We start from the raw sequence: 24,369 nt of genomic DNA on the forward strand, positions 1-24,369 counted from the left end.
GAAGACGATGGTGTCGATGGGGGTGCAGACGTCTTCGGTTTCGATGGCGCCTCAACCAATTTTGTTTTTGTCGACAACGATGGTTTCACTTTCGGTTTTGTTTTCGACAATGGCGGCTCCGCCGAAGTGTCCGTAGCTGGGCCGGAAGGCGGGGCCGTGGATGTTGGTATAAGGTCTTGGGTAAGGCCGTGTGGCGATCCCTCGACCTGAGCCTTTGAAATTGTTCGAACGGGGCATAGCCCTTCCTCGAGCTATCTTCCATGGCCCCATAGGCCTCATTGTCGTCTCCTACCTCGTCGACGACTTCTTCTACGTCTTGGCCTTCGACACCCACTTCGTAGTCGTATTCGATGTCCACCATTGGAGGTGAAATCTGCATCTGAACCTCTTGTTCGTCTGCTTCTTCGTCGAAGATGTCCACCGGTGCCGGGGCCGATCGCCGGGCCTCGAGGCGCGCCACGCGCCGAAGCCGGATCGTCTTCTTCGAACGAAACCTGGAACAAGCCATACAGTTGGCTTCGTCGTGGTCCGGCGACAGGCACTTGTTGCACACTGGGTGGACGTCAATGTGGGGATACTTCGATCCACACACGGGACAGTTCCATGCCGTCGAAAGTCTTGCTCCGTCGACTGGGCCTCGATCACCGAAGAGTCACACGACTCCCTGGATATCCGACTCGAGCTGAGTTGGAACAGAACCGGGCACCGAACGCAAACAATACAGACGGTTCGAAAAAGGCCTTCGGGCCTTGAAAAAGTTGATTCCGAACCGGAGATAACGAAATTACTTCCGAACCCAATGGCGGAAAAAACAATCTGAGGATGGAGTCGATGCCCATGCGCACTGTAGTCCAGGGGAGGAGCCACCTATCTCGTGATACTTTGAAGACTCTTCCAGGACAACAATGTGCAATCATCCGGACCCAACACTAGGCGGCGATCTATGCTATAGATATGGATTCAGCAGCCCACATGCCTCGAACTAAGAGAGTTATTAGAAGGTATACAGTACTAGTCAGTACACTGCGTTAGATGGTACAGAGTGAGAGAGTTATTAGAAGGTATACGTGTGAGAAGTTGGCCTGGTATATGATGCTCACTAGTTCTAGTGATCACCTTGTACCATGCCAAGCAACCCTTATGGTGCAGGTTGTAAAGTCAACCTTATAGACAAGCTATCCTAGGGGTAGCATGGACTAAGCAGTCTTAGGCTAAACTCTGTAAAGGCATGTAAAGCAAGCTGTTTTACCATACACAATCCCCTTGAATACCAAATGAAAGGACACCACACATATATATATTGAAAATATATATAGATTTATTTCTCAAAAGATACCCTATACTCTTTATGAGCACAGAAGCACAAGCGTTAAAACAAAACACAGTTTAAATACACAAAAGTTGCACGAATATGGATGAGCCCTAGGGGCCACCTAAACCATATACCAAAATAGTGTTATAAGGACCACTATGAGGAAAGTGAAGAGGCCTAGGGCCTGGGGAAATCGCTGGAGCTGTTCGGGACTAACAGTGATGAAGTCGGGAAAGGCCCGCGGGACTCGGGTGCAGTGCGGAAAGTGCACGCAATACCAATGCAATGTCAATGGTGCGTAAAAGTTACAAAGTTAGTTAGAAAGGAACCTTCCGAGTGACCTAGAAGGATGAAACTTTAGACACAGACCCTAGAGGTGTGTACCAGTGTAGGAACACCGGCGGAGCGGAGTTACCTCACCCACAGGAAGCGGGTGCACAGGGTCGAAGTAGTGTCTGGTTTCGTCACGCTGGTCGATGGTGCTTGGAGCTGAAGATGCTGCAGGCGACTCGAGGTGAAGAGTTCCGGTGGATCCAAGGGTGGATCTGAAGTCGTGAAGACCTGAAAGCAGAGGAGACAATGTTCAAAGTCACTAGCCAGTGACTACCGTGGAACCAGGCAATGTCGGGTGCAAACAGGCGTCGAGGTGTAGCTTCTCTCTGCAGCCACGTGGACACGAGGGGTCGAAGACGTCCAGGAGTCGGTCACGAGCTGTCCCACGCAGGCTTCTCGCTGTTGGCGGTGTCGGCAACCGGATGGAAGCAAACAGGCCTTGGCTAATGCAAGCCACGCAGGAATCAAGAAAGGCTTGTCACTCGGACCAGCAAGGTCAGAGCGGGTGCTCCTTTTTACAGGAGCAAGGGCAAGTCTGGAGCAACCAGACCTGCAGTGAAAGTTGTAGGTTTCGTCGCCAAGATGGCCGCTAGCCACGTGGCAAGTGGCCGGGATGGCGCGTCGAGTGGCACAGTGCAAAAGGGCCCCACGCAGATCGTGGAGATGCTGGGGGGCTGATCTTTGGTGCAAGGGCTGCTCGAGGTTGGGGCTTCTCAAACCCCAAAGCACAGCGTTGAGAGTACCTCTGATGCTGCACAGTCAGCTTTTCGGGGGTCTTCCAAGATGTCCGGTCCCACGTCTCTCGGTGCCTCCACGGGTCCCTTCTTTGCAGGGACTGTGGATCGGGCGGTGAGAAGTCTGGGAGTCTGGGTCTTGTCAGGCTCTGGGCTCGGGCTCCGGCGGGAGGCGGCGGCAAAGCAGACGTCGAATCGCTGGTTGGTGCCTGTGTTCACAGGGTGGTCACTCCTTGGCCACAAGGGAGATTCTCTTCCGTCTTCTGAGCAGCAGAATGTCGAAGTCCAGTCTTCTTCTGTATTTCAAGTTGATTCAGGATGATCTGAAGTCTCAGGACACAGCTCCCACTCTTATTCGAATCTGGGGGGCCGGATCACCTACTAGGTCCCTCCTCTGGGTGGAACCAGGAAGGGGAGTGGTTACACCCTCTTTCCTTTGTCCAGTTTCGCGCCAGGACTGGGGCAGGAAAGCCCCAGCACCGGTTTGAACTGGACTATGCACAGGGACACCTTGTGTGCCCCAGGCATGTCTGATTCTATTCAGCCCTGTCCTACCCAATACACAAAATCCTGTCTGGGGTGGTGCTAGCACCTCCCAAGGCAGGAAACCCTTTGTCCAAGCTGCCCTCGCTGGAAGGACTCCCAGCAACAGGAGGTCAGACTTGTGTCTGTGGTGGCAGCATCCATTTTGCGATGCTAAGGCTCTGTTTAACTTTAACCGGGGTTCAGGTTAGGGACATGTCATGCCCCTCTAGAAGGGTGGAATGCTACCCCCGTCGCCAGAACTGGCGAGGGGGTAGTATTCCAATTCGTATGACACCTTACTCGACATGTTTTGATAAAGCCAAACCTAAGATAGCATTTAACCGCGAGGATTATAATGCACTTAAGAGTATATGGTATGGCAGTATCATGAAACAGCTAAAGGACATGGTTCCGAAAGCTGCAGACAGGCTCAACTCATGCCAGAGCACCATCTCACATATTTCCAAGCACTCTGCCTCCAGGATTGATGAGGCCTTCCATAGGAGTGGCTGATAGGAACATATGTGTCCATTTTAGGTTAGGTATAGGCATACTACACCTAAGTAAGGGGTGGTTACACCGACTTACCCCAGCTGAGTGATCAGCCAGTTGTGTCAAATATGGAGGCCAGGCCAGGGGTGGCACAATATGTGCTGCAGCCCCTGGTAAGCATTGGAAGCACCTATGCCCTGGGTACCTGGGTACACTGTTACAGGGGCCAATAAGGTGAGCCAATTCAAATTGTGTATGTACCTAAGGTACATGGAGTCCATTTTAAGGAGAGAGCAATTAGCCTGGGGCCCTGAATAGCAGGATCCCAGGCCAACTATGTCAAAAACCAGCTAAACACCAGGCAAAAAGTTTGGGGGTAACCATAGTCAGATATCCACCTTCCTACAATACGGTACTAATCAGTACACTGCGTTACATGGTACAGAGTGAGAGAGTTATTAGAAAGTATACAGTACTAGTCAGTACACTGCATTACATGGTACAGAGTTATTAGAAGGTATACAGTACTAGTCAGAACACTGCATTAGATGGTGAAGAGTGACAGAGCTACTCCAAGCTATAATGTAATAGCCAGTACACTGCATTAGATTGTACAGAAAACAGAATTAATCCAAGACATACTGTACTAGTTAGTACTCTATATTAGATGATACACAGCAAGAGAGCTACTCGAAGGTATACAGTACTAGTCAGTACACTGCATTTGACGGTACAGAATGACAGATCTACTCCAATGTATAGAGTGGCAGTCATATACTACACTGCATTGTAGATGGATCCACTACATCAGTGTAGATATATGTGCTAGGTTAGTGTAGGTGAATGCGTTAGGCCAGCGTGGGTGCATGTGCTAGGTCAGTGTAGGTTCATACACTGCGAATAGGTGCATACATTAGATCAGAGTAGAAGTATGCGCTCGTCAGTGTAGGTGCATGGGGTAGCTCAGGGTAAGTGCATGAACTACGACAGTGTAGGTATATGAGCTAGGTCAGTGTAGGTGCATGCACCGGGCCAGTGTAGGTGCATGTGCTGGGTCAGTGTAGGTGCATTCGCTGGGTCAGTGTAGGTGCATGCGCTGGGTCAGTGTAGGTGCATGCCCTGGGTCAGTGTAGGTGCATGCCCTGGGTCAGTGTAGGTGCATGCCCTGGGTCAGTGTAGGTGCATGCCCTGGGTCAGTGTAGGTGCATGCCCTGGGTCAGTGTAGGTGCATGCGCTGGGTCCGTGTAGGTGCATGCGCTGGGTCCGTGTAGGTGCATGCGCTGGGTCCGTGTAGGTGCATGCGCTGGGTCCGTGTAGGTGCATGCGCTGGGTCCGTGTAGGTGCATGCGCTGGGTCCGTGTAGGTGCATGCGCTGGGTCCGTGTAGGTGCATGCGCTGGGTCCGTGTAGGTGCATGCGCTGGGTCAGTGTAGGTGCATGCGCTGGGTCAGTGTAGGTGCATGCCCTGGGTCAGTGTAGGTGCATGTTGTGGGTCAGTGTAGGTGCATGTTGTGGGTCAGTGTAGGTGCATGCGCTGGGTCCGTGTAGGTGCATGCGCTGGGTCAGTGTAGGTGCATGCGCTGGGTCAGTGTAGGTGCATGCGCTGGGTCAGTGTAGGTGCATGCGCTGGGTCAGTGTAGGTGCATGCGCTGGGTCAGTGTAGGTGCATGCGCTGGGTCCGTGTAGGTGCATGCGCTGGGTCCGTGTAGGTGCATGCGCTGGGTCAGTGTAGATGCATGTGCTGGGTCAGTGTAGATGCATGTGCTGGGTCCGTGTAGGTGCATGCCCTAGGTCAGTGTAGGTGCATGCCCTAGGTCAGTATGTGCTGGGTCATTGTAGAAGCATGTGGTAGGTCACTTTTGGAGCTAGAACTCTGGAACACAGGATGTGTTATGCAGTACATGCCAAATTCTGAGGTGCAATTCCATGCCATCCATATTATACTATGATCCCACCCCATATCACATCACACCATCCCCAGGGCCGGACTGGCTACCTGGCAGTTGTGTGTGCTGCCGAGCAGGGGGATGATTTCTCCGTGGTATGGGTGTATTTCGTTGATGGGGACCTGCGTGCGCTTTGAAAAAAAAAAAAAGCAAAACGAATTTCGTTTTGCACACACAGGTCCCCATCAACGAAAGCATCCCCCTGCTCGGCAGCACACTCAACTGCCCGGTAGCCAGTCCGGCCCTGACCATCCCATCATAACGTTCCATACCATACCGCCATAACATACCATTCCATAAAACTCCAATCCACACCATCCAATCGCATCTAATCCCTTCCTACCCCATAACATACCACGTGAACATTCCATGCCAGACCATTCCGTAGCACACCACACCAATCCAGGCCATCCCATTGAATTCAAATTACCAATTAGTACCATCCCATCTCATCACATCCCATTCCGAACCACACCATCCCATGATACCATATCATACCATGATCCCAACCCATAGCACACCCCACCCTCCCATCCAATCATAACGTTCCAAACCATACAATACCATCACATACACACGATCCCATCCCTTCCTATCCCATTCCATAGGAATAGAACATTCCATATCATACCACATGCTTTTCATGAACAGTAACATACAGCGCTAATCATCACAATGATATTTACCTTTATAAATCTTCACCATCTCTGGGCTCTGAATCTTCACATTTTTACACCTGTAATAACACACACATCTTTTTTATTAAAGAGCAATGACAGAGGATGAACATCACATAAGACTTGTATTTGAAATAAGATTCAGTATTAAGAGCAGCGCCTGCGGACTAGAGCTCAGTGTGAGTTACTGTTTGAATTTGAATTTGAATTTTGAGTTATTTTTAAAGCGCACGTTCACTAGCAGTTTCATGGCGCTATAGGATTTCAACCTGAGGGAGGTAGGGGGGAGAATTATGGGCTGAACGCTTGCTGGAACAGCAGAGTCTTAAGGTTTTTCCGGAATTCAGTATAGGATGACAGGGATCTTAGGGAAAAGGGAAGAGAGTTCCAAAAAGTGGGGGCCTGCACCGAGAATTTCTGGCCGCCTGAGCGGCTCTTCTTAAACCGAGGGGTGACTAGCAGAGATTCGGAGGAAGAACTGTTCATACACAACAGCCAAAGCTTGAATGAAATTTATAAGTACCTCTAATACATTATGACAGGATGTGGGTGTTCTAAGGCAGATAGCTCAGTGAGAGAAGCGTGCTTCGTGTGATGCTAAGGAGTGCCACACGCGAGTCTTCTAGGAGCTGTGGTTAGCTCAGTGAGAGGGGTGACTCACAGGTTACATCTGCTCCTGGTGGAGTCTTGCGTATATACTTAATAAATACTTCTTTAACTGGAGTCCACGTGCATTCCTGCCAGCACCCACAACACAACACTGCCACACCCAATGCCTGCCAGTGTAAACCTTGTTACTATCCTCTACAATCAAGATGTTGGGTTAGCCTTAGTGGGATATATAAGGAAGATTCGAACCCAGACCCCTTAGTAATGAAAGGTTGGTTCCAAAACAAAAACTCCCACGTCTTACAGAACAGCAGATTTTAGGCCTTAGGGGAAGGATCACAGAGGGAGAGAAGGGAACAGGTCTGGAGGCTCAGTAATGGGAAAGCAGCAGGCCCAGACGGGATCCCATTTGAATTCTGTATAAAATTGATAACCTCGTTGGTCCCCTTCTGGGTCTTTTATTTTAATGAGATCTCTCTGGAGGGCTGTTAAATTGCACCCACCTGGTATGAGGCAAGTGTAGTTATGATCCTAAAGATGCTAGGTTAGCGGATTCCTAAACACCTATATCGTTGTCGAACTGTGATTACAAAATGATCATAGGAATCTTGGCTAAGAGGTTGTCAGATATCCTTCAAACCATTCCGATCAAAAGGGGTCTGTGCCCGACAGACAGCTGTATGAATAATCCATCGAATTATCGCTGCAAATGATACGGCTGAGGAATTTAATCTCCTGTTTACAATCGTAAGACTTGATGCTGCTAAAGCATTGGATAGGGTTATTTGGGTCTATCTTTGGGAGGTATTGCAGAATTTTGGTTTCAGCAGTAAAGTTACTGGAGTTGTACAAAATGTTATATAAGGTGCCGGCAGCCAATTTACAGCTTCTTTTCAGGTATCCACGGGAACTAGGCAGGGGTGTACTTTGTCGCCAATTCTGTTCTGTGTATATATTGAGCCCTTTTCCCAGATAATCAGTGGGATAAGACCAGTCTTCCCTTTGAAGCTGCAGGGTTACCAACCAAAATAGCACTGTATGCTGATAGCATAGTTCTGTATACATCGAAAACAGAGGTCTCTGTTCCACAGCTTGAGATGAATGCCAGAGATTTTGGGAGTCTTTCAGGGTATTTAATCTATAAGGGGAAGACCGCGATTATGACATAGGCTAAAGAGAAGGTAGGGCTTCAAACTAGAACCCAGATTAGGTATCTAGGAATCAAGGTAACTCAGAATTTGGAGGAAATACCAGACGTAAACCTAACTAAGGTATGCCAACTTTAATATGGAAATAAATCAATGATGATGTGAGAAACAATGCATTCATTTATGCCAACAAAACTGCGTCCTTTTTAACAAATTTGCCCGTTGTGAACTCCACATCATCCCGACTCGCAAATACGTAGTCAGGCAAGAACTGAGACATAGGCCTGAGGTTATTGATTCACAGGTCACAGGTGGGGTGGCACGTAGCCAGCGGACAAATGCATGGACAGGAAACTGTAGATCAATCCCACAGATAGGCGCAGAAACACTACAAGGGTCAAGGGAGATTGGCCCCAGTAAAGCACGAATGGCCGGAGATTGGCCCCAATAAAACACGCATGGCTGGAGGCGGTATGCGTGCTCCTAAAACACCATAAATTCAGATGCCACATTAGTTAGGAACATATAGCCAATCAGAACACAGCAATCAGGTGCTCCTCATGCCAGACATCTGGACACGTTACCCACTGACCTCATTGCGTCCATGCAAGGTCGAGGCCCACCTGTACTATCCATTCAAACTAATTTATGACTCTAGAGGCAGCAACTTATATTCCTCACCATTCCTATTTTGCCGAACGCCTCTTGTCTTTTGTTTTTCAAAGATCTTTCATGTTCAAACAACACCATGATATAGATGCTTTCCTTCAAAGGTGGGGAAATCTGCCCCGCGGTATCTATGGAGGGTGAACATCATTAAGATGCTGGTTATTCCTAAGGTGATCGTCTTGTTTAACACTAAACCACTTCCTTTCCCCAAAAAGCTTTTGCAGAAATCGCAAGGGAAGGTCGGAAGCTTTATATGGGCATCCAGGGGAGCCAGGATCTCATGAAACAAGATCTGGATGATACTAAAGCGAGGGGGGCTGGCTCTGCTGGATTTTCAAGCCTATTGTTATGCTTTCCAGTTCAAGAATTCCCGGCTCTTGGCTGGAGAGCTAGATAATTCTTACATGGGTCAATTTTATAGAGCTATGTTGAAGCATTTAGGCCTGAATATGATTTTTGTTTAAGCAACTCATCTTCAGGCAAAAGTGGAAGAGGAGCTATGAAGGCTGGAAGAGGCTTACATCATCGAGCAAGATTATGGGCCACTCCTTGGGTTTTCTCAACTGTTGTCACCCAGAAGCCCAAACAGCCAGGAGACGTGTGGCTGTGTGTGCCCATGCACCTCCTAAAACAGGCATGCCAAAGACAACGACATATCACGCCTACAAAGGATGGACCAATAAATGAGATCAAAGGAGCTAGCTTGTTCTTCAAAACAGATCTTAAGTCAGGGTATCGCCTGCTGATGCTCGACCCCACTTTTTGATATATCACAAACTTCTCCACACACCTGGGTCTGAGACTATACACTAGATTAAACTTCGGAATCTCCAGTGTCGCTGATGTTTTTGAGAACACCATCCAAGAAGTTCTATATGGATTCACTGGAATAATTAACATCTGTGATGACATCTTGGTGTAGGCACACAATGTGACAGTCATTATTGAGTCCAAAAAGTCCTACAGTGCCTTCAAGCGGCCTTAGGCTAAACCCTGCAAGTTTGACTTTCCAAAGCAACACATCAGTTTCTTCAAACAGAAATTTTCAGCAGAAATGGTGGCTCCGAATCCCAACAAAGTCAAAGACAAGAAATCTGTACTCCCACCAACTTTCATGACAGGAGTAAGACATTTCCTAGGCTTGATGACATACTGTGGTAGGTTCGCAAAGAACTTGACAGCCTTTACAGATCTAACCCAGGCACTTACAAAGACTGATGTCAAGCAATGGTCATAGAGGGTAGATAGTGTTTCAACAGACCAAGGATGGGACACCGCAGTATCTGCCGCTCCATCACATGCTTCTCCAGGCCCCGGACTCCTGCCTCACGACTCTCTGCTCCACTCGGGAGCCAGAGCCAGCGCCGCCATCAGCCTCAGGGAACTAAAGTTCCCAGCAACCTCCAGGAGGCGGGCTTGGCCCGTTTTCACACCTCTGCAGCAGATTAATTCCCTCTGCGTCTCCTCGCGGGAGCTGTGCGAGCAGTGCCCGAGCAAAGCCTAGACAAAGGGTGAGCCCGTCCATGCCCGTCAGAGCAGGAGGAGGCTGGGCCACCCCTCTTACGCCCACAGTTTCACTTACAGTGCTCTGTGGCCTTGTCCCCCATGACACCGTGCCCGGCGCTCTCCCCTCAGCCCAACCTGCACCAGACTCCCAGTAGTTACTGTCCAGCTGCGTCCCTCTTGACCCTGGTAGTCTGGGCCAGCTGTACTTGACCTTGCAGTCTGGCTTCTTCCCCTTCCCTCTCTCCCTGCCTGCCCGACCGATCCCTTGCCCCCCGGCTCTGCTGGGATCTCCCTTCTGCTGCCTGCAGCCCTGCGGCTCACTAAACCTTGCCTCCTGCGTTGCTGACCGTCGTGCCTGCTATCTCCCCCTATGGGCACCATTGGCACCCTCCGCCAGTAACCCAGTCCTATGGCATGCAGACCACAGCGCACCCACGCAGCAGACACGCACAGTGGGTATGCCGTGCATGGACCTCGCTCTGCACTAGGTCTCCATCCACCACGGACTGCCTGTGCTTCACATCAGACTAACTTAGAGCCCTGGACTCTGGATGGCAGAACAACTGCTGCGCCCAGGCCTCACCCAGGACCACCAATGGCCCTTTCTCCTGCCGGAACTGCCGATTTACCTGCATCACAAGAGAAACAACTGACACCACGTTCAGCAGCCACAGCAAGTCACTCACACTCACAGCAGGGCCGTGGCCAACACCTCCGGAGAGATCAACTGCCTGCTGAACAACGCACGCTCTCTTGGAAAAGACGCCACAGAAATATGTAAACCCATCACCACCCCAGACACCGTCTTCATCACAGAGACCTGGCTGAACCCCACATCAGCACCCAGTATTGCCACAGCCATATCGGACGGATGCAAGATCACACACAGAGCCAGGACCAATAGAAAGACCAGCATTACAGCCATAATACACAAAGAGACTCTCAAATGCGCAACCACAACAGACAACACCACCCCCTTTATGGAGCACCTCAACTTCCAACTCCAAACGAACAGCAAACCCACGATTGGAGAAACCCTCACCTACAGACCCCCGGGACTCCGCCCTCCCTTATGCAACCCCTTCTCCAACTTCATCGCTCCTATCACTATTGAGGTGAAGCTATCTTCCTAGGAGACCTCAACTTCCACCTTGAAAACATTGATGACACCAACACGGCTGACATCCTAGAAAGTATGGCCAACCTCAAACTTGAGCAATTAGTCACCGACCCCACTCACATCGCAGGAGACACGCTTGACCCTATCTTTACACCCACACTGAACAGCTCACCTGGACCGACCACCACTGCGTCCACTTCATCATCTCAGAGCCCCTCAAAACCCCCACCTCCACTGCCAGCTAAACATGTCGTAGCCGGTCCAAAGCATTAGAACAGCGCTGGATCAGCACCCTCAACTTTCACCTACCTACCTCCACAAGGACACGGAACAAGCAGTGGACAACTTCACTAAATGGATCACTGCAAGCGCCCTGAGGAATCCTACCAACCCCAACAAACAAACACAACACCCCCAGGAGCTGAACTAGTACACATGTTATGGAGCTGCCCCCGAATAGGGGTGTACTGGAAAACGATAACCGGGATATTACACATATGCACAGGTCGAGCACCACCTTTTGAATGGTCCGTATACCTCCTGCATCAATTCAGGAGGACGCCTGTCACCAAAGTAGTGTCCAGGTTCCTAGACTTGGGGATAATAGTAGCTAAAAGGCTCCTAACTAGATGGTGGAAAGTGGTGGACCCACCACATGTACGGGCATGGCGTCATTCATTGTTCGCATGGCCAAGTCCGAAAGCATCTACATCAAGCATGAAGAAACGTTAGAACTGCGTTGAGAACCCATAGCAGCATGTTAGGACAACCTCTTAAATGAGCTGCAACAGATAGAGGGCGGTGACCCTGAGGATTCGCCTGGTTGCGACATGGGCGAATAGATGTAGCGAACCATACACTAACCATACACGCTAACGGGTGTACCATGATATTCCAAGGGTGAACGCAGACCACTTAAGAATGTGAATAAGCGTGGACACTACGTAAAGGGGACATTGAGTAACACAGCAGCAAGGAAACATTACGCAAACATGCCCGAAGAAGTAGAGGTGGAGGGAATTTACTAAAGAATAAGGCCTGAACATGGCTTTAATTACATTTCAACGCTGTTTGGAAGCAGAGAAGGGATGTTTTGAAGACTGGCATCGTAGTTCGGAAACTTTGAATTCGTTTTTCCACAACTCCTAATTGAAGAAACCGAAGGGGAAGTTTCCAGAATGTGCATTAGTTTTCTGTGTGTTCAGGGAACTCTTCTGAGGACTTCAGGGAGGTTTTATAGATACAAATAGGTTTTGTGAGGACAGCAGCTCATTTCTGTAGCAATTATTTCAAGATTTAAAGGAGTTTTCTGATGACTTACAGGGATTTAGGAAGATTTAAGAGCATTTCCTGATGATACAAGGGAGTTTTCAGAGGACTTAAGTTTTCAGAGGAATCAAAGGTATTTTCTGAGGACTTAAGGTTTTTGGGAGGATACAAAGTGATTTTATGAGGATCTGAGTTTCCTAGCACTTTGTGTGAACTTAGTAGTGGCAGTTACACACTGCAGCAGTGAGACCTGTGTCTTACACACTGACAGGAGAATAATAAACCAGCCTTACCTGCTTAGGGTGCTTCTGACATCCTGCAAAACAGAGAAACAAAGTGAAATCAGTTTCACGAGAAGATGTTAAAGTTATAGTAGTATTTGTAGGAGTGAAACACTCGATCTATGATTAGAAAACGTTGGCTGCGGTCACATGACACAGCACATTCTGTGGCATTGCATGACCTGGCACAGAGTGTGACATTCTGAATGAGACCACATGACACAGCAGAAACTGATATTCTGAATGGTAATGACACAGCACAGTGTCATTCTGAATGGAGTCACAAAACACAGCTCATTCTGATCTTCTGAATGGGTTCACTTGACTCATTGTATGATGTTCTCAACAGGGTCACATGCAGGGGCCTCATATAGGACTTGCCAGGGGTTGCAGCTGCGACTCCTGGATTGACCCTTGTGACCCGTCACTGCTTGTGCGACCACTGGCTTCAGAGGTAGTAAAACCAGTGCCAAGAAGACAGAGGCAGCTCGCCCTTATGAGAGTTGTGCTCCACCTTCGTTTTCTGCCACTTTTTGTATTACATTAACAGTGAATAATCTGCCAGAAGTCCTCATTGTAGATCCTGGTGCACCATGTTTTATTATACTAATAGCATTACAGGTAACAGGCGTTGCAGGAGGAAGAGCAGGGATACTAGAAGAGTGTTCTTCAGAAGAGTAAGGAACGAATAGAAGCATTACTAAAAGAGTGCCATGAAGGAGTAGTTAAGAGCTAAAGGGGTAGAACAGTGACCCGCAGGATGAGGTACAGGAAGAAGGGGTACTAGAGGAGTCTGTGTAAGTGGAGCCATCTAGGAAATGAGATCACAGCTGCCCAGGAAGGACAAAGAAATGTGACCGCCTCTTGGCAGTTATGGCCTTTTAAAGGATCTGCTTGTGTGAAGCGCCCGCCAATTACTGGATTAATTCATCCCAGCATGGGGTGCGCTGTTGGATTGAAGGGGCTGAGATGAAAGACCCTCTATAAAACTTTTAGGGAAGAACCAGGCAAGAGTAAAGGATTTGGACTATTGGACTCTTTATGACAAGTTGTCTATGACTTGCATGCGGCGTGGCTATATTACAAGTTCATCTCAGTATAAGGAGTTAAACGTACTGTTTAGAGGGTGACGCCAGGATCGCAGCTGGTGAATGGAGGCTCTCTGTCACCCTCCAAGGATGCTCTCTGTCATCCTCGGAGGGATGCTCTCTGTCACACTAAGAGGGATGCTCTCTGTCACCCTCTGAGGGATGCTCTCTGTTACCCTCTGAGGGATGCTCACTGAGACCCTCAGAGGGTTGCTCTCCGTCACCCTCTGAGGGATGCACTCCGTCACCCTCTGAGGGGTGATCTCCGTCACCCTCAGGGGATGCTCTCTGTCACCATCAGGGGATGCTCTCTGTCACCCTCAGGGGATGCTCTCTGTCACACTCCGGGGGAGGCTCTCTGTCACACTCCGGGGGAGGCTCTCTGTCACCCTCAGAGGAATGCTCTCTGTCACCCTCAGGGGAGGCTCTCTGTCACCCTCCGAGGGATGCTCTCCATCACCCTATGAGGGATGCTCTCCACCACCCTCTGAGGGATGCTCTCCATCACCCAGAGAGGGTTGCTCTCCGTCACCCAGAGAGGGTTGCTCTCCGTCACCCAGAGAGGGTTGCTCTCCGTCACCCAGAGAGGGTTGCTCTCCGTCACCTGCAGAGGGAGGCTCCCCGTCACCCGCAGAGGGTTGCTCTCCGTCACCCACAAAGGGAGGCTCGGAGGTTCACCGTCACCCTCCGAGGGAGGCTCTCTGTCACCCTCCGAGGGAGGCTCTCTGTCACCCTCCGAGGGAGGCTCTCTGTCACTCTCCGAGAGAGGCTCTCTGTCACCCTGCGAGGGAGGTTCTCTGTCACCCTCCGAGGGATGCTCCCTGTCGCCCTCCGAGGGATGTTTTGATGTTCTCTGTCACCATCATCTAGTGCCCTTTAATTTATTCATTTAATTTATTTATATATATCTAATATATATGTATTATATATTATATTTTTTATATATATATATAAATATATATAAATAAATTTAATTAATTTAAATGGAGCTACTTCTCAGGAAGTTTCTTGGCTTTAAACTAATCAACTTATTTGAGCAGAGCATCACTGTTAAAGTGACAGCGTATGACCACAATAAGGATGTTTTCACCTCTAATCCCACCCTAAGCCATATTGTTGAGGAATTTGGTTGAGGTTTACAGTTTTAAAATAATCCAGTTGTAAATAAAATTTCTATTGCTGCCGGGCAGCAATTTGCCGACATTCATTTTGCACACTAAAATAATCAGTGGTTACCCGTAATATAAAATTGTTACTATTCTTCAAACTAAAGAGTTCTCTGTGGCAATCTCTATCTTTATCTGGGATGACAAAAAACCCAGTGAGCTTTCCATTACCAATTTCAAATTCCCAGTTAAATAGCTGACAAGAGGTTTGGTGCACGTGAACCTAAGTGGCCACCTGCATCAGGAGACAAGAAAACACATTAGAACAGAAATTTGGTTTCTTTCCAATTCTCTCAGGTGTTGTCTCTCATTAAGCATTCCATTTCTATCTAACTTTTAACACATTTTGCTCCTTGGTCTTCATATATTATTTACTGTCAGTTCAATTGCTTGGTATGTTGCATTCTCCCTAATAGATAAAATACATAAATATTTTGTGTATAGATGGGTTATTAACTTGTATATCATGCTGTAAACGGTCACTGTACATTTCTCTGTTTGTATATTAAGTTGGGCTCAAAGCATCAAGGGGGACAATGACAATGTAAATTATCCATCTCTGTATATTGTGTGCGGCTCTCGGAGTGCGTGGGGTCACTGTGCATTGATCCAACCAGAAGATCATATGTGTTCAGCTCATACACTTCTGTTTTATTTCTGAAACAGTATCTCACCTTCAGGAGTTCCCACGCTGACGCCTCAGACTTTATTTCTATCTCCGTTATCAGGGCCTTGAGAGAGGTGATTTGATTGGACAGTTTGGTGATATTTGCATTTTCTATCATGGTCATTTTCTTCTCCATCTCCTCCAGTCTTCTGTGCAGTGCTTGCTCATTTTCTTTCAGAAGCTGACACAGCTTTTCAAATTCAGATTCAATTTTATTCTTCTCAGTTCTTAGCTTGTTCTGTCAGAAGCAAAGAAAAGGTGGTTAGATATTAAAAAGCTTTCTACAAGCCATCCTTAGAGTCGGAGTCCAGGAGGAGGGTGGAAAGGTTAATAGATCCTTAAAAAAATCAGACCAATAATGTGCTTTTCCTAATTTCTGAACGGCAACCTCTTACTACCGTCCCTTCTACCGTCGTCCATCCTTCTCACACTCCTGCCCTCTCCTTTCCTCAGACACCTCACAAACTGTAGGGAGATCAGAAGCTGTGAATCTGCAGAGACGCTCGATCCATGGAGAGAGTGCAAGGAAGGAAACCCACCGTAGGCAGAGACAGTCAAAGACCGAGAGACGAGCTGAGGGGAGACACAGGCTGAAGTCAAATGATGATGTAAAAGAAGGGGGCCATGAAGTTTCCGCCCTTGGGATGGAAGACACAAGATTTGGGGAGTGCAGGCTGCCCCTGTCCTGCCAGCACAATGGATGTGCTCGCCCAGAGGAGGCGCTGGGGGGGTGTCCTACAATGACGCTCATTCAGAGTGATGGGTAATCACTGGTGTCAGAATGTCACGTTCAAAATCATAAACAAAGCATGTGCATTCTGTCACAAAATGCAGAATTACCAGATAAATCAATGTTTCTGAAGGTAATTCAGCGATTTCTGTAAAAGATAAGTGAGGAGATTGGATAAACATCCTTTCCTATCCTAAGATAAGTGGCTGTGAGTTATCATGTGAGGTATGTCACACTGTGGCTTAGAGCAGGAGACTGTGTGTTATCAGGTGAGGTATGAAATGAACAATTGATGGACAAAATGCAGAACAATGTCGTACATTCACTCCAGTACAGAGATCTGGGCCTAATTCTATAGTTTTTTTTGCTCACCATGCCATTTCAGTTTGGACCCAGCCATATGCAAATCAGTCTTGACCCTGCGCCCAATGGGAACAGTCCAGCCCGAACTGCTAGTCCAGGTCCTCCCTGGACTGGAAACAAGCATCCTAGGACCGGTTTTGGGCTTTCAGCCCTCATCAGCCAGGACCTGCCTTATCAGTTCGGCTGGACTGTTCCCATAGGAAACAGGGTCAAGACTGATTTGCATATGGCTCGGTCCAAACTGGGATGGTGTGGTGAGCGAAAGAATGACGGATTAAACCCAGATCCTTCTGATTGGGGGTGAATGTTTGCATTGTCCAGCATTCCGTCCATCAACTGTTTCTTTTGCGTAGGTCGCCCTAAGTGGGAAGGGTATGCCCAGACATGGGTCCCGTGCTCAATACACCACTGGATTCAAGCTAGCCGGGCAGATGAAGGGTGATGCCCTGAAATTGGTCCCAGGATGTTTGTTTCCGGTCCAGGGATGACCTGGTTTAGCAGTTCGGGCTGGACTGTTCCCATGAGGCACAGGGTCAGACTGATTTGCATATGGCTGAATCCAAACTGGGGTGATGTGGTGAGTGAAAGAATGATGGATTAAACCCAGACCCTTGTGACTGGGGGTGAATGTTTGCATTGTCCAGCATTCTGTCCATCAATTGTTTCTTTTTTTATCAGGTGAGGTACATCACCCTGAGGCTTAGAGCAGGAGTCTGTGTGTTATCAGGTGAGGTATGTCACACTGTGGCTTACATCAGGAGCCTGTGTGTTATCAGGTGAGGTATGTCACTCTGTGGCTTAGAGCAGGAGCCTGTGTGTTATCAGGTGAGGTACGTCACACTGTGGCTTAGAGCCGGAGCCTGTGAATTATCAGGTGAGGTATGTCACACTGTGGCTTAGAGCAGGAGCCTGTGAGTTATCAGGTGAGGTATGTCACTCTGTGGCTTAGAGCAGGAGCCTGTGTGTTATCAGGTGAGGTACGTCACACTGTGGCTTAGAGCCGGAGCCTGTGAATTATCAGGTGAGGTATGTCACACTGTGGCTTAGAGCAGGAGCCTGTGTGTTATCAGGTGAGGTATGTCACACTGTGGCTTAGAGCAGGAGCCTGTGTGTTATCAGGTGAGGTATGTCACACTGTGGCTTAGAGCAGGAGCCTGTGTGTTATCGGGTGAGGTATGTCACACTGTGGATTAGTCTGTGAAACAGTGAAGGTATTGGATCCTACATCTGACCAGCCCGGATCTCAACAATAGGGAAAAACAGAACAGGGTGGCTGGACAGGATAATCCACAAAACAATTCTCAAATCACACAGTCAATATGTACCGTGTGACCACTGGGTTTGTATCCCAAACAAATTTATTTTCTTTTTCACAAAATTTCCAAAACTTTTTTAAGGAACAGGCGCAAACAGAAATACTGTCAGATCAAAAGGTTCATATATACAGTATCTACAAACATACACATTTACAAATTTACAACTGTATCACATTTGCAACAACGAATCAAGCAGAGCAAATATTAACACACAAAAAAACAATAGAATATATAATGATCCAATTGAATTGCAATTATATACAGTGCAAAATTAGTGCATGAACAAAGGAAAAAATCCAGTCCTTGGAACTAAAAAAAACATGAGACAGGCGGGAGTGAGATCAAGAAGTGGGCCTGCCTGTCTACAAAAGCCTGTGTTGTAATATTTCAGTAGGGTTGCAATGCTAGGGTCCAGAGTAGAGAGCTAATTTACATCCTAGCGACACCCTTTAATATTGCCACAGGGTGGTAGTGTCGACGCGTTTCGAACCTGGAATTAGTAGCGCAGAAGTCCCCATTGTTACCCCTGAAGTAGAGGCAGGGGAATTACAAATTGCAGAGGCTCTTGCCATCAATTTTGAGGCAGTAGAAGTGGAAAGGGCAATAGAGTTGACTCTGAAAAACAAGGCACCGGGCCCTGATGGGGTACCTGGAGATGTCTTTAAATGTGCCCCGAAATTTTGGTCTAAAGTTTTATGTAACGTTTTTAATGCTCTAAAACAGGACAATATCCCGGCCAATTGGAAAAAATCTATCATCATACCGGTCTTTAAAAAAGGTAACAGGCAAGACCCCTCCTGCTACAGACCGATCTCACTGATTGATTCTTCTGTGAAAATATTGGGCCGGGTTATTTTATCCAAACTGAATGATTGGCTAAACGAGAAAGGGGTTTTATCAAATGTTCAGTATGGTTTTAGACCAAAAAGGAGTACGATAGACCAAGGTCTTAATCTACACTTATTGATAGATAAATACACTCGGGCCAAGGAGGGGTCCATGTACCTGGGGTTCATGGACCTCTCGTCTGCTTTTGACCTTGTAAATCGCTCAAAATTGTGGCAAATTTTAATAAAGATGGGCCTAGATAGGGCACTGGTTAATCTTTTAGCGGACTTGCATACTGACCTCATAGCGTCCGTTAGAGTTACCCCGGAGGGTCGATGTACGAGTCATTTTAAATCTGAAAGGGGGGTCAGGCAGGGGTGCATATTGGCACCCCTCTTATTCACCATCTATATAAACGGCCTAGAACCAGCCTTAAAAGAGGCAACTCTTGACGTCCCTCTTGTGGGAGAACTTGGAATTCCAGTTCTTCTATACGCGGATGACGCCGTTTTGCTTTCACGGACTGGTGTTGGACTCCAACGCCTTCTGGATGCCTTTGAAGACTTCATGGGTTCGTTGGACTTAAAAATAAATGTAAGGAAGTCCCAAATTATGATAATGGGCAAGGAAAAAAAAAGATTCTAAAAACATTTACATGTGGCAAGCAAGAGCTATGTAGAGTAGCCACCTTTCCATACCTGGGGATTACTTTTGACGAGAGAGGTACTTGGGGTCCCCAGTTAAAAAATAGAAATATTTCCCTTGCAAGATCAGCCTCTACACTACAGGGATTCGCGAAAAAATTGGGAGCTAGGCCAAAAGCAACATTGATAAAAATATACAAAGCAAAATGTCTTGCTGTGGCCACTTATGGGAGTGCAATTTGGGGATACTGTTCCCCTGATACCATCCAGATTGCTGAGAACAAATTCTTAAGAGCTGTTCTCTCAGTTCCACAGTCCACTCCAACATATACAATCCATAATGAACTAGGCGTAGGATATATTACAGACTTGATTAAAGTGGCTCCTGTTTTAATATGGTTAAAGACTTGGTTGAACCAAGAAATCCCCCTCAACCATAGTATACTAAAAGACTGTTTGCAGCTAGATAGAGTCAGTAAAATACCGTGGCTAGCCTATATCAAAGACAGTCTTGTAAAATTAGGGAGACCAGAGCTCTTCTTTTCCCCGGCCTCCATAACAACTAGGGATATTGCTTTGATTAAAGGTATGATGGGGGATCTGCTAAGACTGGAGAGGGAACAAATGGAATTAGAGAAACCAACGGTGAGGGCTAGCATTATTCTGAGCACCCAGGCTGGCCCAGAATTGTATTTAACGACTGTAAATAAACCTTATCACCGTTTTCTTTTAACCCGTTTTCGCTTTAACTTGATCCATTTGATCCTCGGACACTTTCCAACTTGGAGTGCTCCAGAAAACGCGGCGCCGTGTACTTGTGATAATTTCTCGACCCAGAACACATTGCATTTCTTGATGTTCTGTGGTCACTACACGGCAGTAAGAACGAAATACCTGATCCCTATTTTAAAAGAGGTAGGGTTTATTCAGGTCAAACCAGCTCTCCTGTTCTTACAGCTATTGCAGACCCCAAGGATTATGTTACATGTTGCCAATTTTCTAGTGGGGGCTGTTAGGATAAGGAAGAGGAATATGATTAATAATTCTTCCACCATGGTTCTGTAATGAATGTAAATATATATTGTCTATATCAGAGGAAATGCCCACTTTATGAAATCTTTTTGTTTTATTGTAAATTGTATGTGATTATGATGACTGATTTAACTGACCTCCTTTTACGGCATTTTAACCTATTTTAACATGTTTTTATAATAGAAAATATTTTTATATCTCATTTGTAAATATATTGGCTGTGTAAATGAATCATGATTTTATTCTGTATTCATTAATTAATTATGTATTTTTTGTTGTGAAAATTTGTATAGTGCTATTGTCTTTTTATGATATTGATTTATCGAAATAAAGTATTTTGACTGACTGACTGACTGAGTACCATTGTCAGATACCAACTCTTCTAGGAAACCCTCTCGCAGGAAAACTTCAGTAAAAAAATTGATAATAGTAGAAGAATTGATACCTTCCACAAACTTAGCTTCAGGCCATTTCGACATGTAGTCAATCAAGACTATTGCATAGTTAGGGGTATTGCCCAAATCATTAAACGGACCCGCCACATCAAATGCTAACTTGTTCCAAGGTATTTCCTTTACAGAAATGGGATTAATAGCAGAGGGATAAGTAACTTGAGTTTTGTCGCTAAGAACACATGCCCCACAATCCCGAACACAGCGCTCGATGGCCCGATCAACACCAGGCCACCAAAAATCTTCACGTACTCTGCGTTTCATGGCTCGAATACCTAAATGCCCCACATGAGCCAAGTTAAGAACAGATTTGCAAAGTGAAGTTGGCACAACTAGAAGACTACCTCTGCGTAAAATTCCATCAACCAAGGACAGTTAATCACAAATTCTTCAAAACGGAACTAACTCAGGAGATAACGATTTGTCATTTGGCCATCCCTGAGTCAAAAAATCTATTACTTTACACAAATTCACATCCTCAGAAATAGCACGCTTCCAGTCAGTTTCTGATAAGGCAGCACCAGTGTCAGATACAGAACTGACAGCACACACCATCTCAAATTGATCAGGTTCCTCCTTGTGATCGGTGTGAGCAAGAGGTAACCTTGATAAACAGTCAGCTAGATTGTTTTTTATAGCAGGTACATATTCCAAGTGATAATTAAATTCAGCAAGTCTGTACTGCCATTGGGCAATGCGGGGTGTAGCCCTACCACCACCCTTGGTTGTGAAAAGGTCCACTAATGGCTTATGGTCAGTTTTAAGAGTTACATGATTTGCCCCACAAAAAGTTCCTAAAATGTTGTACACCCCCACCATAAAGCCAACGCCTCTTTCTCGATTGTGGAATAAGTACCCTCAGCACCTCTCAGGGTTCTGGAGGCAAAAGCAATTACTTCTTCTCTATTGTCAGCTCTCTTTTGCATAAGGACAGCTCCCAGTCCAACATTACTGGCATCTGTAACCACAATGCACTGATCATTCAAATCAAACAATTTGAGAGGGCGTGCCTGCACAATCACAATTTTCAACAGGTTAAAATCATTTGCGCACTGTTCAGACCAGTCATACCTAGCATTTTTCTTTAAGAGATTGCGTAAACAAAAGGTCTTGTCAGCAAAATTTGGGACAAATTTCGCATAGTATTCAACTAGTCCTAGAAACGAATGTAGTTGATCTTTATTTTGCGGTTCAGGTGCATTACAGATAGCATCTAAAAGTTTCATTTTAGGTTCTACACCTTTGGCTGAAATATGGTGACCTAGATAATCCACACCATTTCTGAAAAACATGCATTTGTCCTTCCTTAAAGTCAACCCATACACCTTCACAATAGTTAAAACTTTCCTCACTCTATCGTCGTGTTCTTGCATGGTCTTACCATGTATGAGAATATCATCCTGAAAGAAGACGACCCCTGCAGGTTCCTTGAAGAGATTACCCATAAGGAGTTGGAACACTGCAGAAGCCGACGCCAAACCGAATGGCATCCTGAGATAACGGAACGCCCCTTCGGGAGTCACGAATGAAGTGATATGTCTGGAATCCTTGCTTAATTCAATCTGATGGTAAGCAGAGAATATGTCCAGAGTGGTAAAATATTTGGCACCTTCCAGGGTAGACAACATCTCATTAATGTTAGGAAGTGGTTGGCGATCTATCCAAATACATGAATTTAAATCGCGTAAATCAACACACATCCTAAGAGATTTATCAGCCTTCTGTGCCAAAACAATGGGACTTAACCACTCTGAACCTTCAATTGGTTCGATGACACCCAAGGAACACAACCTTTCTAATTCACTTTTCAACTCACAACACATACTCAAAGGTACTTTGCGAACTTTGTGTGCAATAGGCTTTGCTCCTTCTTTTAAAACTATGCGATGTTGGAAACCCTTAAGTTTACCAAGATGATCGCTAAACACGGATAAGCACAAACCCCCCCATTTTCACTCAATGTGGTCACAACATGCACTGACTCAGGTTGTGCAAGTGAAGCGTAATATTGTTTGGCTTCATTCCTAGACAAAACCATGTCGGGATGATTGGGGTCAAGGATGATATTTAGCTCACCTTGTTCATGCCATCCCAACAAATTAGCACCATCTTTGACAACGTAAATTACACATGACGTGCACTCGCCCTTAAATTCTAGTTTGTTTTTAAACTTTCCCAAGACTTCAACCCTTTTCCCACCATATGCCAACATCTTAATTGATGATGACGCCAAAAAGATCTCACCCAAACCTTCAAAATCCCTAACATTGATCAAGGTGAATGGGGACCCAGAATCCGCAAGGAATTTGACCGATTTGTCATTCAAGTTTATAACACAAGTAGGGGATTTCCTCCTCTGAGATTCATTAAGAGATGCAATCTCTACAATACCTTCCGCTTCCATGGGGGAAGCCGATAACATTAATAATTCATTGCAATTATCATCATCATCACCATCGGTATTCTCACACTCTATATTCTTCACACTTTGTGACGGTGCCCTTTGGGAAAAAGCAATTTTACACACGCTGGCAAGATGACCCTTCCTTCCACATTTAAAACAAGACTGATTAATAGCAAAGCAAAACTTGAAATTTCCCAGATGTGACCTGCTACCACAGCGATGACATGACAAGGCTGGAGCATCATTCCTGGGTTTGTTAACAAACGCTCCCGGTAAGGTATTGTTGGTAGTTCTGGAAGATACCGGAACAGTAGCTTTATTAGTTTTTGGAGGAACCTTGGACGTTACTAAATTAACCTATGATGACGCAGGTGTAGAGTGGTAGGTGTACTTAGTTCCTTCATCCAAAACTGGGAATGTTCAACAGATTTGGCAAGAGTCAGCGCAGTCTCCAAATCAGGGTCATCTGAGGACAAAAGTTTCTCACGCACTTTCTTGTCACATGTGCGTTCAATTAATTGGTCTCGAATAATTTCATCCCTAAACTCCCTATAGTTGCAATTCACAGCCAAGATCCTTAAGGCAGCAACAAAATCGTCGATTGACTCTCCAGGCATCTGTGCACGTTGCAAAAATTTGTGACGTTCCAGAACAATATTGCACTTTGGATTGAACCTTTTATCCAACGTTTTTATGAGAGAAGCATATTTGTCAATCACCAATGAGTCACCCTCTTCACGAGAACCATTGGATACTCTCACTTCCTCTGGGGGTAGAGTCTCTAGAATAGATCTGCCTTCAGCTCCTAAATTATAAACAAGCAACGCTCTCTTTTTTTTAGAGGTGAAGGTATCACCATCAATAGCATCAATGTAGGCTTCAAAAGTTGCTTTCCACTGTTTCCAAATCATAGGAGGCGGACCAGGAGACTGTAAAAAGGGAGGTGGAGTGGCCACTATCTCCATTTGCGTGGGTGAGTTGCTGCCCCAGCCAACAAAGTGAAGATTAAACAAAAATGCAAGGTTTAAATCACTAGTCTGCTGTAATACAAGAAAATAT

At 46.4% G+C, this 24,369-nt stretch overlaps 1 protein-coding gene and 1 long non-coding RNA gene across 2 annotated transcripts in view; one reads left to right on the forward strand and one right to left on the reverse strand.

The window, feature by feature from the left end:
- The window catches only part of LOC144754161 (uncharacterized), a 638,643-nt gene that overhangs the window by 101,091 nt on the left and 513,183 nt on the right, over positions 1–24,369 (forward strand). The gene's annotated exons all lie outside the window — the stretch shown is intronic.
- Positions 1–24,369, reverse strand: part of LOC144754158 (E3 ubiquitin-protein ligase TRIM11-like) — a 102,758-nt gene that overhangs the window by 44,334 nt on the left and 34,055 nt on the right. The window contains exons 3-5 of the mRNA XM_078641740.1: positions 15,549–15,779; positions 12,633–12,655; positions 6,028–6,077 (exon numbers count right to left, since the gene is read on the reverse strand). Of these exons, the coding sequence (XP_078497866.1) occupies positions 6,028–6,077; positions 12,633–12,655; positions 15,549–15,779 (304 nt within the window). The remainder of the gene's footprint in view (positions 1–6,027; positions 6,078–12,632; positions 12,656–15,548; positions 15,780–24,369) is intronic.

This window comes from Lissotriton helveticus, chromosome 5_1 (assembly GCF_964261635.1).
Source record: "Lissotriton helveticus chromosome 5_1, aLisHel1.1, whole genome shotgun sequence".
Classification (NCBI taxonomy): domain Eukaryota; kingdom Metazoa; phylum Chordata; class Amphibia; order Caudata; family Salamandridae; genus Lissotriton; species Lissotriton helveticus.